Source organism: Cinclus cinclus, chromosome 4, assembly GCF_963662255.1.
Source record: "Cinclus cinclus chromosome 4, bCinCin1.1, whole genome shotgun sequence".
Classification (NCBI taxonomy): Eukaryota; Metazoa; Chordata; class Aves; order Passeriformes; family Cinclidae; genus Cinclus; species Cinclus cinclus.
Window position 1 is genome coordinate 24,376,832 of NC_085049.1, and position 14,964 is coordinate 24,391,795.

Genomic DNA, 14,964 nt, shown 5'->3' on the forward strand with positions numbered 1-14,964 from the left:
ACATGAGAACTGAAAAATCACCAAAGCCTCAGCCTCATTTTGTCTGGCAGAGTTGCCAGGGCTGAAGTGCCAACAAACTCACCATCTGCTTGGTGCCACCAAGTGTGTTCCCACCTTGGGAAGGCTTCACGCCTGTTGGCGGAGGACAGCCAGGCTGTGTATGTCCCGAATCTGAAGTCTGGGATCTGCAGACTGGGTTGAGCTAGATAAGAACGAAGACAGTCAGCGGGAAGGGGATTGTCTTGCTCTGCTCTGCACTGGGGTGCCCTCACCTCGAGTTCTGGGGCAGCTTTGGGCACCATGATGTAAAAAAGACATTGAACTGTTAGAGAGTATCCAAAGGAGGCCATGGGCATGGTGAAGGGTCTGGAGTGGAGGCCATGTGAGGTGCAGCTGAGGGCACTTGGTCTGTTCAGCTGGAGGAGACTGAGGGCAGAGCTCACTGTGCTCTTCAACACCTTCATGAGGGAAGCAGAGGGGCAGTTCTGATCCCTGCTCTGTGTAACCAGGACAGGACCCAGGGAACGGCTGGAGCTGGGTCAGGGAGGGTTAGGGTGGATATCAGGGAAAAGGTTCTTCCCCCAGAGGGTGTCGGGCGCTGCCCAGGCTCCCCAGGGAATGGTCACAGCCCCAAGGCTGCCAGAGCTCCAGGAGTGTTTGGACAATGCTCTCAGGGATGCGCAGGGTGGAATGGTTGGGGTGTCTGTGCAGGGCCAGGAGTACTCAATGATCCTTGTGGATCCCTTCCATCTCAGCTAATTCTGTGATTCTACAGTTTGATTTTCTTTCCTTCAACTTCAGGTAACACACACAGATATCGTAAAAGTTGGAGCATATCAAAGGCAGAGCAGCAGGCAGCCAGAAGCCAGGATGGGTAAAATGAAGGCATAGAGGGGGATCTGAATTAATTTCTTTTGCACACATACACGAAGACACATTTTTTAAATATCTGATCACAGGCAGGTTTTCCATGGGGTGCCTCAGAAGGACTCTGCATACAGGACATCCCTCATGGACAGCCTTCCTCCTTCTGCTTCCTCTGATCCCATCTCTCTTTACTGCCTGCTGCTCACATTTCTTCTGAAACCAGAGCAATTAGCTTTTCACACAGGGCCTCTATGACATTATTGCCAATGGTACAGTACCTGTTCTTAAGTAAATAGCCTCTGCCCAGTGAACACATCAAAATTGAATGCACACACAGCTTAGCTTGGTTCCAGTTGTGCTCAGTGTATCTGCAAGTCCAGATACCTGAGCCTCAGGTGAGGACGTAATTAGTGATCACCACTGAAAAGCTGGTTTTACAGGACCAGGGATCAGATAGGAACGCACATGGGCAAGGAAAGCTATTTGTGCATTTTTGTTATTACTATTGTTGCCACTTAGTGGTCAGAGCTAGGTTTTCTATACATTGGATTGCTTGGTTTAACAAAAAAAAAAAAAGCTCTACAAAATTTTTCAACAATAAAAAATGAATTACCAGTCAAACTGCACCATTTCTTTCAGATAGGAAAAAAAAACTGTTTAATTTTATAGCAGTATAACTAATTTAGAGACCTTTTAAATGCCTTTAATACTTACTCAGTTTTTAAATGAAAGTATAATTTCACACTAAGAAATCAGCAAGTTTCATTTCAGAACTCATGAACATCAAACTCTTTCAAAGAGTTTTGCCATGCAAAAGGCCAGAATCCACACATTTTATAAAAAGTGGAAAAATGCTGACATGATGGTGACAGGTTTCTGTAGTTTGTATGCAAAAGCCAGCATGTTTACTCAGCAAGCTTTCTAAACAATAGCATTCCCTGACCTTGAAGATTTAGGAGTTTTTAGTTTTAAACCTACTTTGGTGCATACGTTGTTCTCTCTGATTAGTTGCAGCTTCCTTATGAACACTGCTATTTCTAATAAAGGGCCTTGGCTAGTTTGATTATGAAGCAATTGATGAGTTTTTATGGGGAAAAGTTAAATGAGAAACTGCCAGGATGTTAAAAAAAATTATCAATTTTCAGCAAAATTGCAAAAGGAGAAGGCATTATATCTTGATGTCTCCATCACAGGATCCTCCTCATCCTGCAGCACAGGTTTCTGATACTCAGACTTTCTTCTATGCCTCAGGCAACCACAGACTCAGTGTGAAGGCAGGCAGGGAAAGAACAGCTAGTTACAACTCTAAAAGCTGAAGTTAAAAAACTCTTGCCTTCCTACCAAGTTGAATATCATTGCCTGTCTTTGAACCTCCATAACTCAACATGCTCCACCTGTTCCAAAATTTCACTGCTTTCACAATTACTAATCAGGGGGGGAAAAATTGACCTTGATTTTATATAGAAGATACCAATCTAAAGTATTTGTATGCATATATATGTGTGTGTGGTAAAATACAAATACATATTTATAAATAAAAATGTATTTATAAATATATAAATAAATATTTAAAATCCATGTTTGTTCACACACAAATTGCATAAAGGGCATGCCACGGATTCAGGGTCCTGTTCACCCCAGTTTCTAGATTAGGAATGGGGTCATCTTGATGGCTGTCAGGACTCACAGAATGGCAGCCACACTGACCACAAGTGCCAGTCATTACAACACTGAAGAGATCCTGAGAATTTAGTGGGAGAAAAGCCTGGGGCTCCCAGGTTGGAGTTAGATTGTAATGATATTTGTCAGCATGCAAACATTTCATTCCTCCTTCCCAGCCATTTTAAAGCAGAAGTGAGCCGGAAAAGAGAGATATTATTTCTGATAATCAAGATATTATTTCTGTGGCACATTTATAAATATTCAGTTCCATAAGACAGCAGATTCAGAGAGCACTCCAAAGGATTGTCCTCATTCAGGCATAAGGCATCATCATCGAAATATGCCTTTGGCTGTTGCAGTGATTTCCCTGGATTACAACTGAGCATACGCCAGCAAGCTGGAAGGGTTCCCCAGCATGGGAGTGAAGTGTTTGAGGCATCCAAAGCTGTGCTTTAGCACATGTTTCTGCCTAAATCTAGTCAGAAGGGAGTCCTTTTGGAGATGGAGAGGTAGTCCTGCAGTAAGAGGAAGCAATCATTTGTTGAATGCCAACAATGCCTCTCACTGTTATTCAAGTTATGTGGAATTTAGAAACCAACAGATGAACAAAAATTAAACTAAATGTAAACAGTTTCTTATGTTACCTGGAAAATCTCAAAATATTCAGAAGTAGCAATTCCAATTGCTAACACCTTTTGGAAGGCCTTTAGGTTCATCTGTTTACAAGCTAAGGAAACAGATGTACTTTGGACACTTTTTCACTATTTTGCTGAAAATTAGGAAAGAAACTGGATGGACTCAGTGCCTATGCCCTTGAGAGTGAATAAGTTTTGAAGAATACTTTTTATTATACCTTTTTCATTTCAGACGCTGAGCACCAGAGAAAACAAGATCAAACAGGCAGAACTGGCTTTAGTTAAGTCTGTATCCCTTTTACTTTGCCTCTGCTAACGCTGCACTCAGTCAGCACAGAGGCCTGTTTCAGATACTGAAGAAAATATTTCTTTGGATGAGAAATTTGATAAAGCACCATGATTAGCTCAGACATAATAGGGGATTGTCATTCCAGGCACATTTCAGCCTCCCTGTCAGGGTGATTTCTCCCTACAGAAGGCATTTATTTACCTATCGCACTAACAAAACTAAAAAAAAAATCCAGAATATAAATGAGTAAAATAATAAGCCACTGTAAAGCACTGTCTTGTAGCAATTCTGTTCACAAGCCCATACTCACAACTTATGAGGTTGACAAAAACCATAAGTCTGTTGAGATAAATAAAGTCTTGCACAACCCAATTCTGGAATATCGTACTTTATTGGACCAAGAGCAAAGCAGTTTCTGGTTTGTCACAAATAAAATCAATAACTATACAGACTAATTATCTGTCCCCAACAGACAGACACAATCTATGGATTTACTTGCACATAAAAATACATACCATATATGGAATATATCTATACATTATGCATGTTATAAATACATCTACTTTATGAAAATCTTTCCAGATATAAATACAAAAGATAGTGACACTATGTGCCACAGTGAACACTTTAAACATAATTACTTATAATTCAATAATAATTTTTTTCATGATATAATGAGTAAATATTTTATATAATTGATATTATACATATAAAAATATTGTACTGCTCTAGTCTATTCTAGTATTGTATATCGTCACTGAGAAGCTTTAGAGAATGAAATATGAATATTATATATATATATATAAATATATATATATACATACACACATATACATGACATAAAAATAAAGGTTCTAATCTACTGTATTACAGATACTAATATCAGGTAAGCTACAACAGAGTTGGTAAAACGTTGACCTAAATGTTTCCTTTTTGGGGACAAGCAGAAACACCGTCCATTGACTGATTCCGGGCAGTGCCCAGAGACTGTGGACTCTCCCTCAACAGAGAGAGACAAGAACCAACTGAAGACAATCCCTTGCAATGCACAACAGGAAGACCTCCTGGAGCAGCCCTGGACCAGATGATCCCACCGGTGGTCCTTTCAAACATTCCCTCGTCTGGGATTCTGAGATCACCATCTTTGCAGCAGCTGAAGTTCCGTGAGGGAAAGTGGACTCTGAGAGAGAGGTGGGGGCAGTCCCAGTCCTGCTGGTAATGGGACTCTCTCTCACATGTCCCCTGGCCACGGCCTCTTCAGCTACATCAGCTGTGACTCCCCAAGTGCATTTTGCTCTAGAGGAAAGGTATGGCAGCAATTGCCACAGCCGATTGAGCAGTGCCTTCTCCATGTCCTGCACACTCAGGTCTGTGTCAACTTCTCCCCAGGCTGTAGATTCTTCACACAGAGCCCAGACAGCAGGAAAAGGAAAAACACTATTTCCTCTCACGAGTTCCTTGATCTCTGTAGCCAACCTGCTCATCTCTGGATGCAGTGCTGGGGAGACTGTTGACATGATAGTGCTGCTGCTGCTGGCACAATGTTGCTACACAGCGTTTGTCTTTCCCTCTCTGTATCCCACATTCTGCCCTCTTCTCCCACAGACAGGCAGGTTGTTTTCTGACACCAGGTGCGAGCCCCACAAGCACAGCTCTCTGCAGGAGAACCTCTTTCACTGCTCATTGTTAAGGATCCGTTTGAGCCACCGGTGCAGATCCACATACTGACTCATGGCCTGTGAGTGGGCAATGGGATCCAACTCCAGGTCATAGAAGAGGTTGTATGATGTGGCCATTTGGATATCCAGGGGCAAACTGATCCCCTCAGGAAGCCTCCGGTTGCCCAAAATGAAGTGGTTGAGGCGTCTGACTTCCACACATGTGCGCAGGCTCTCGCTGATGTCCAGCAGTCGCGCCACAAAGTCTCTCCTGCGCCAACGTGATACGGGGATGATGCACAGGAGGTGCATGACAATGGTCTTCATGGTGTAGGTGGAAAAGCCTAAGCCCAGCTGCAGACGGGTGAAGAACTGCAGGCATTTGAGGTGCAAGCTGTCAGGGGGCACCCGCCTGGCGATGTACTTGAAGAACTTCACCTCTGCTACGGCGTAGCTCTCCGGCCAGATTGTTCTTGAAGTGCAGGCTTCCCTGAGCTCACTGCTTACAAAGATGTCGGAGTCGCCTTGCCGCACCCCGAAGAGTATCTCAATGCGGAAGCTTTCTCTGCCGTTGGTCACCTTGAACTGGCAGGAGCGTCTGGAGGGCAGCAGCACTAAATGCCAGTTGTGGGACTGAAGCAAAGCCGGCCACACTGCTCTCACCAGCTGGTAGAACCAGCGGGCAGTTTTGTGCACGTCGAGGTACGAGTCGGTGCACAGTGTGTGAAGGAGGCTGGGGTCCTGGGAGCTCCGCAGCTGCTCCTCCGGGTGGTGCAGGAAGCACAGCATGTCCTTATCCCGCTGCGCCCTGCCACACGTGCACTCCTGCTGCACGCGGACGCGGAAGTTCCTCACTTGATTCTGCCCTGCAGTGTCCAGCTCCAGGTGAAAGCTGTGCCCTCGCGGAGCAGTCATAGGTACCAGCACCTGGTACACAACGTCCTGCTCACGGGGACTCCAACCTTCAAAGGCACTGCCCACCCCAATGGCTTCTTGCAGGACTGGGTAGAAGCTGTTGGACAAGACGCGTCGAAAGTAGCTTGCAAAACTCTCCATCAGGACAGTCGTCCACTGGCATCCTCTCAGCAGGTCCTGCACAGGCCACTGGATGCGATCCATTACCATTCTTCCAATGATATCAGCATGATCATACTCCTCGTCTTCATTGCCAAAATGGTTGTCGTTTCCTACGTTTGCAACCTCATTGCCAGCTACATTTCCAGCAGCACCTTCTTCATTTGCTGCATTTCCAGCAGCACCTTCTTCATTTGCTGCAACGTTGTCGACTTCCTGTGCATTGCCATCATCATTGATGTTTTCCGCCTCATTCACACCATTGTTGTCATCATCTTCTCCTTCATTTCCAACATCTCCTTCATGAGGATCCACAATTCGGACCTCCTCTTCATTTCCACCACCATTTGCTTCTTCCTCCTCCTCTCTCCTCAGGCCCCTTTTCCTCCACATATAGCACAGGGCCAAGAGAAGCAGCAGGAGCCCAGCAACAGCCCAGAGGTGCCAGAGCTGCAAGAGAAGGTCTCCCCAGGCCCTGACACCCTGCTTCAAGGCCAGCTGCTCCATCTCCTGCTCCAGCCGAATTTTCTCCTCTTCCAGGAACTTGGCACGCATCTCCATTCGCAGCCGTGTCACCTCATCCAAACCATCACCCACGGGATGTGGGTACTGGATTACATTTTGCAAGAGCAAGAACCACAATACCCAGGCACCCATGGTCTGCGGGAGGAAGGAAAGAAAGCTTTGAGTGGTGCTGGAAGGGAGGCAGCTGGCTCTGGGGACAGCAGGGACGCCAGTGCCAGGGCTCTGGGGGCAGGAAGGACAGGGCCCAACACAGGTGGCAAGCAGCAATGCCTGTCCCACTGCCGCAGCAGCAGCAGCAGGAGCAGCACCAGGGGCTGTCCCTGCACACAGGGGGAGAACCCAGCTCCGGCGGCAGCGTTTCTTTCCCAGCCCATGTCCCCAGCCCATGTCCCCAGCCCAGCCTCCTTGCCACGTGTGTACTCACTGCTTGCCCAAGCAATACAGGGCCAGCGTTGCCTGCTGGGGCCTTTTATAGCTGCCCCCATTGTGACATGTCTGCGAGGATGTCACACATGTCACAGTACACCACAGCTGGGCTAGCCCCGCCCTTTGTCCCCAGCCCAATTCAGCCAGTCAGAGTGGCCCTGGTGTACTGGTTAAGGCAGCCAGAGTAAATCCTCTTCAAAGAACTTCCCTTGGTCAGCTGCCTTGCATTGGCAATCTCATCGATATCCATGTTGGAAGGCACCCTTAACGATCACTGAGTGTAAGCCGTGCCTCCACACTGAGCCACGGTCAAGTCTCTGAGTCACTGAGTTTGGAAAAGACCCTGCGGATCACACAGCCCAATGGCAAGCTTAACACTGCCTACTCCACCAATCAGCCGGGTGCCCCAGCGCCACATCCGCATGACTTTGAAACCTCTCTGAGGGTGGTGACTCAGCCATTTCCCGGAGCAGCCTGTTCCCAAGCTTGATATCCTTTTCCTTGACAGAGGATTTCCTAGAGATCCAATCTAAAGCTCCTGTGGAGCAACTTGTGGTAATTTATTCTGCTCATCTTGTTTGTTCCCCAGGAGAATATCATGACCCTGACCGGCCTGCAACCTCCCTTCAGGGAGCTCTAGAGAATCAGAAGGTCCCCCCAGAGGCGCTTTTTCTCTGTGCTAAACACCCCCACCTCCCTCACCCCTTCTTCCTCAGACTCGTGCTCCAGACTATTCCCCAGCTCCATTTCTCTTCTGTGCACACGCTCAAGCACCTCCATATCTTTCTTGATGTGAGGGGACAAAAACGGAATACAGGATTTGAGGTACAGCCTCACCGCTACCCTGGGGGAGAGGACAATCACTGCCCTGCGTCTGCTGGCCTCACTGGCTCTGACAGAAGCTGGGATGCCATTGGCTTCTTGCCCATTTCCAGCCCCTCTTCCCCAGCCTGTTGCACTGCAGGTGGCAGTAGAGACCAAAAGGCAGGATCCAGCATTTTGCCTTCTATCTCATACGAGTGGACTTGACCCATCAATTACACCTGGCCACACCCCTGAGTAGAGCCTTTCTATTCTCAGGCAGATCTACACTCCTGCCCTACGCATTTTCATGGCCATCATGTGTTCCGCACTGTCCTCTGTGCGTGGTCAGCATGGGGCAAAGAAAGTCACCTGAATATACATTTCCCTCCCAAAATGACTGCTTCGTTGGAAGAGGTCTTTGCCTATTTTAATTGACTACAGCTTGGAAGAAGGAAGGAATATCAGCCCTGACATAATTTTGTTCTCATGGCAAAGAGGTCAGGAAATACAGTCAGAAATCTCTGTCTTAAGTGCAGTGGAAATATTCCTATAGGACAGGAACCAAAACAGAAGAAATAAAAGACCACCCTATCCTGCTTTGGCAACTTCTGGCTGACATGGGTGAATAATGTTTTAACTACATATTTGGTTCTTGGAGAAACCCTCCTGAATACAGAGCCCATGTCAAGGCTGTCAGTACCTTTAGGAATCTTTAAATAGGCAGTCGCTGCATTAAATTATAAGTGTCCTTCCTGGGTAATAAAGTGCAAAACTCTTGCAGCTGAATCTTCTCTCTCATTCAGCTTGAGGAGGGAGAAGTGGCAGAGCCTCTTTCAGCAGAAGGAAGATACTTTTTGAAAAGCAATAATAACAGACATTCCTGCCCTATGAGTAATTTCAGGTCTAAAATACAGCCAAATCTTGTCAAAACAACTTTTGCTGACCCAAATCACAAACTGATGGCAAAATCTTAGTGCAGTTAACAGCATCTTAGGAGTTTTGCAAAGCTGGAATGAAGACAGAATCAGCCAGCGTGGGACATCCCTATCAAGTGCAGCACTTGTGGTGACACTCAGCTGAAGCTGTGGGATGTCTCCTCCACCATGCCATGTCAGCAGTTCCACAGGCCAGGGTTCACCCCCCTGGAAGATGAACCCCAGACAGCGACTGCTTGGGTTTCTGTGGTCCCACCAAGACCCTTCCATGCACAGCTCCGGGGCTCAACTGCAGCACCTGAGGTTCACCCTATGCCCAATAAGGATAGCAAAGCAACTGAGTCCTTCCATCAAATTATTTTATGTAGCATTACACAAGGATTGTCACTTAAAAATAAAGGCAGAAATTCTCAAGTCGTCCTCACGTCTCCTCATCATGTTCTAGCACCTATATTGTCATATTGTTATCAGCCAGGATGAAAGCAGAGGGATGGAACCCTTTGCTTCAGGATGGTTCCTCCTTAAAAATACTGACAGTGGCATGAAGAATGCACCTGTCTCTCTTCAGGCCCACAAAAGCTCTGGGAGAAGTTTGCAAGAGCAGTAATGTCAGAGATGCCTCTTTCACATCCCCACTTTTCTCTCTTCCCCTGCCCCAGCCTCTCCAGAGCATCAGAGAGGGAAGCACAAGGCAAACCCAGGCAACATGCAAAGATCTCCAGACAGATTCTGCATTTTAATGTCTTTATTAACATGGTGTAGGATTAAGTGCAAAGTTTAAAGGCAGGGAAAACCAAAGCCCAGAAAAAAAAAGTTTAAAATTGCATACAAATAACTGATAATGACATTAGAATCTGAGTGGGAAAGAAAGGTTGGCAGCTCCACATCTCTTTTTGTTTGTTTCTTTGTTTAAATTGCAAGGCAGTGGAGTATCCTTTGAAAAGGAAAATAAAAGTAATGAAAGCAATAAGCCTGAATATTTCTATTAGGAATTATAGAGATCATGCGCAGACACTGGAATCTGGAAAACAGAAAAAGGCTGGAAGGATGACCACTGTGTTAAAGAAAAATAGTCTTCATAAAGTGGTCTCATGTCCCAGTGCACAGCCACCCCATCACTACCAGGTAGGAAACTCTACCCAAGTAGAGCCATCCTCCAAGTGTTTAGCACAGAGCAGCTCTGCCAGAGGTGCTGCTTTACATCAGTGTTTTTTTCCTTTTCCTTTGCAAATTAAAGGAGAGCTCTGCCTTGATTTGGAATCACAGAGAAATGCAGATTTGCAACTAACTATAGTATTTCTCAGAGACCCCCACCCTCATGGAAAGTTCTTTAATTCAGCATGTGTTTGTTCAGATTTTCAGCTTCTCATACCATAAAATGATTCCTGAAATGTCTCATTTACTGGATTATTCACCATTTAGTCATTATGCTCATTTGGGCACCTGGAAAAGCAATTTTATATAGATTTTCGCATGCAGAAAGGCAGATGAGCACACACACATCCCCTCCATACACACTGTCGAAGCTACAGAGAGCTGAGAAACAGCATTATAAAATGAAAAGTAACAGGGCCTAAATAAATCTGAAAAACAGGTTATGCAGCAGCATCTCCCCAAAGTCCCTTTCCCTCTGGAGGGGCAGTGCCTGCCCCTGCCACGGGTATGTGGTGAGATGTTTTCCTGTGGAGATCACCTTTGGCCACCCGTGCTTCCAGCACATGGCATGAGGAGCGCCTCACCCTGGCTTTGCTTGCTATAAAATCAATCTATTTTGCAAAACACCCTCCTTTTTTTTTTTCCATTAATAAATAATCTTCATTAGAAGACATCAAGTATTAAAACACATCCTCACAGACAGATAAATATGAAATTAAAGTCACTGCAATTGGATTACTGCAGCTGTCAAATCACAGAAAGAATAATTTCAGAGAGGAGCATACCTCCAGCTATTAGCTAATTTTCCAGTACACTAGTTAAGGCTATTTGCTGATGGATTTTGCCATGTCTGATTATCAATCAGTTAAAAACCAAACCCTGTGTTTGGAAACTACTGGTTATCTACAGCTATTTCTCCAAAGATAATGCAAGCAGGTTTTCCATAATCTGATTGCTTCAGCTCCCGAATAGACAATCGGTTCTTAAATCACTCATACGGGATTTGCTTCAGTGCTTGGATGAGAGGAAATCAGAGATATTGGGAAGTACTAAGGAAATATCCTCATTCATGGTCCAATATTCTTTGCTACATGCAAATATGGCTAAGTGTGCAGAGAAGCTGCCACTGAACAGTCAGCACAATTATCTGCAGTGAATCCAAAATAGCTTAGGAGCAAAACCAGAGGGAGCATTTTCATTCTGCTACTAGGATTGCAAAGGAGCATTTCTTGATTGGACTGGCTCCAAGTCAGCAACAAATGGATTTTTCTGGAACCACCAACTTTGTGATAGATTTTGTTCCAGAGCAAAGCTGTAGGGAGGAGGAGGAGCTGGGATCACCTCCCAGGCCTGGGACCACGGCTCTCCCCGTAACAGGTCAGCACCCAAGTGCCCACACTCCTCCCACCCTGCCTTCCATTTGTGTCCCATGGGTGGAGTCTGTCACTCTCACAAGCACTCTGGGACAGTCCTGCTTGGTCTAGGAGCTGCTCTGGAAGACATCCATGCAGCAACCCCACGATGGCAGACTATATATTTTGAAAAGGATTTTCCAACGTGCTCTAATTTGGTTTAACTCCTACTGAATTCACAGCAAAGTCAGTGGTGGGAGTCTTGGAAAAGGAACACCCACGGGCCAGAGAAAGCGCCATTTTTGGACAGTATCAAGGCCTCCTCTCGGTAGAGGAGGTAGGAGGGAAGGCACTGCCTGCCTGGCACACATTCCACCTCTCCTCACACACAGTCACCTCTGAGAGACCTTTATTCTTCTGCCCTCAGAGCTGTGCGGTCACTTCCACCCACGTATTACCACCAGTGCTGGCAGCATTTCATACCCAGTTTTGTAGGAATAACGTCACAAGGAACAAGGCAGTGAGAAGTCACAGAATTTTCCAGGATGCTCAGTGAGGTTGTTTGCTGATTGATTTTGATACACTTGATTACCAAGCCATTTTAAAAATCTCTTTGGAAGTACTGTCTGCCTGCCAGCATTTCCCCAGTGGCTATTGTCCTGAGCATTTATGTGACAGCTTATATGCAGCTGGGCTCCAGCAAAGTCTCAGGCTCTGCACCAGCAGAAGCAGCACAAGCTAGGACCTCAGAGCTGGCATTAAAGCACACCATGCTCAGCCTGCTGGCCACCGAGCCCTTTCTTCTAAGGGACGCAGACATGAAACTTCCCAACCATCCATCAGGATTGTGTTTTCTCGCCTGTGTTGCTCTGTCCTCCTGCTGTCAGCATCTTCTTGGAAGGTAAGACAAGGAGAATTGTGAGGCTGTTGAGAAAATAAAAACCTTCCCTGTGCACCCTCCAGCTATATCCCCAGTACCAGCAAAGTTTCTTCCTTTTCCAGGCTACCTGTGTCTGCTTGCTCTCCTCCTCCAGGTGAAACTCAAATTCTCTTCCCTCCTTGCTCTGCCATGACTCAAAACTGTCATGGGGTATTTGCTGCTCCTCCTCACAGGTCACTTCCTGAGAGGTGCTGCTACATCCCCTCACCCATGGAGCTGGAGGCCCTGGGCAGGGTTTGCTCTCCCCAGGAGATGGCAAATGTCTGTGGAAAAAGAGGTACTGAAAATAATAGTTCCCTCACCCCACGGGGGGCTCTGGCAGCTCTACTGCTGAGAACAAGACAGGCTAAGCAATAGAAAACTGACAAACCCTGATTAATAATAAAGTCATCATAAAACAGTGCCAGCTGGCAACAGCATCGTCTGTCAGCAGAGCTGGATTTGCACAGAGGGAGCCTGCTGTCGTCTGGGTCTGGAAAAACACGGAGCCCCACGGGAATTGTGGAGAGTGAGGGTGTCCCCCCACCCTCGTCCTTGTCAACAAAAGTCCCACCCTGCACCTACAGACCAGTCACAGCACCCAAAACACTGCTGGCAGTGCTGACCACCAATTTGGGTAAGGCAGTCACTGGATTAATGGTCTGCAGAAGGAAAAAGACTGGGTTTTAGGGCTCTGAAGAATGCACTGATCTTACTGACTACCACCCTGAGTTGGGCACGGATGGGTTCACAGAAGACACACCTTGGCAAAGGGATTTCACGTGCGAGATGTGCAACAAGGCACTGACTAGTAAAACATGCACAGTGATTACAGCTACAGATATATTTATTAGAGAAAAAAGCCATTTTAAAGACATGACCGCACCTTGGGCAGGACTTCATGCTCCTCAGGTATCACCTGTAAACACTGTCTCAGGCCAGGTCTCTGGGGTGTTCAATGCATCAGCTCTCTCAATAGCAAAGAGGTAACTGGGCAGTAGTTTCACACTGTCACACATCTCATAAAGCTAAAAGAGCGTTGCAATAGAAAATCACTTGGGTTTAAGGCCTTGCCCTGCCTGCTCAGCATGACAGACCAGCCCAGGTGAGACAGCTCAACGGGGTACTTTTGCCTGGATTACACTACAGTGTTTTCAATAAACTGCTTCGAAGAGAAAAATATGCAATGACTTACCTAAAGGGACCTGAAAAATCCAACTCTTCCAAGGAGTCTTTCACAAGACTATCATCCTTAATATGATCAAGCTGGTAGCTTTATCAGTACTTTAACATTCATGTTTGTGTATGCTCACTTCTTATTAAACACTACTTGGGTTTGTCGATAGCTGGTCCTACACTTAATAACCTACTCTGTGTCAGTGTTAAAAGTTTGCAGAATCTATTTTTGTTTTTTTTGCAATAGAGCCTGAGACTTTTCTGTTTTCCTGATTCTAAAATAAAGGGAGGAATTCTTTCAAAGGGCATATTAAAAGAGAATTTTAAAAAATATGTTGTACCAGCTGGAAAGAGATTGTGGCTTTGGAATATGAATCAATTTTCTGGATTTCATTTTCTACTCACACACTGGAGCTGCCTTTTCCCACCTCCACTCAAGAGAACAAGTAGGGACACAACTTCTACTTTATTTTTTTATTATTATTTAAAAACTTTTGGTATAGCAGATGACACAAAATGTGTTAGCTGCCCACTTGTGCAGAGATGCTCAGTGAACTTCGGTAACACGCTACGAGCTGAATTAAATTGTCTGCCAAAAGCAAGCAAACTTTTCTAGACAATCTGTTATTTGACACACTCCAACCAGTAAAGCCTGTTGGACCATCTGCTCTGCATAAAGTCCAGGGTATGTGTTTTACATGGTTCTAAAGTTAGCAGTGAGCCAGAGTTAACATTTCCACAGTGGGGATCCCCTACAAGAAATTCTATCAACAAGCTCTCGCCCTCTTGGGTTGCTGTCCAAGATCCAGGAAAATCCCCTTCCCCAGGCTTTTTCCACCTGTTCACTACCAACCTGAGACACCCAGGGGAAGCTACACTGCTGAACACACAATTCAAGAAATCCCCTATACAACCACAAAAAAAGCCAGGATACCATAACTCTACCAGAAGAGGCTGACCTGTTGGAGTTCTCAAACACTCAAAAAATTTCAAACCCTCCCTATTCAACATCTTCCTGCCAAAAAGGGAACACAGCCAGGAAAACTACACACAGACAGATAAATATATCCCAGCTGCCTTGCATCAAAAGGTAAAAGGGGGAAGGAAAATTAGCTCATTACTGGATCTGGCTGTACTTCTGCATCCCTAACACACTGGCTCAGTCAAAATGTTATCTGCTATCTTTGATATTTTTTTAATGTTGGAGGAAAGATAAAGAAATTCTTCTTGCACCACTGAGAAACATTTTAAATTCTTATACACAGCAGCCAGCTGGTGTTTCCAGAGTTTCTACACAGCTTTTTTGCATTTCAAATATAGCTTCTCTACCAGATACCTTCCCAGTGGCACCCTGGCAGCTCTGAGTATGGAGAGGGGAAGGAGCTGTTGGACCACCTGTGTCAGCACCACAAGGGGAGGCATGAAAAGGAGGGAAATTGGGGTTGACAAGGAGTCAAAATGCCAAAATACTGAAATGTGTAAGGGGA

General features: G+C 45.7%; 1 protein-coding gene across 1 annotated transcript; it reads right to left on the minus strand.

Annotated features, from left to right (window-relative positions):
• Window positions 1–5,126: 5,126 nt before the first annotated feature.
• LOC134043756 (inositol 1,4,5-trisphosphate receptor-interacting protein-like 1) lies at window positions 5,127–6,842 on the minus strand. The gene has a single exon (XM_062492489.1). It carries the CDS (start codon window positions 6,840–6,842, stop codon window positions 5,127–5,129), a length of 1,716 nt encoding a protein of 571 aa, XP_062348473.1.
• Window positions 6,843–14,964: the final 8,122 nt, after the last annotated feature.

What these genes read in the sequence shown, in the direction of transcription:
- LOC134043756 (XM_062492489.1), bottom strand. Translation starts at nt 6,842, where the DNA reads ATGGGTGCCTGGGTATTGTGGTTCTTGCTCTTGCAAAATGTAATCCAG.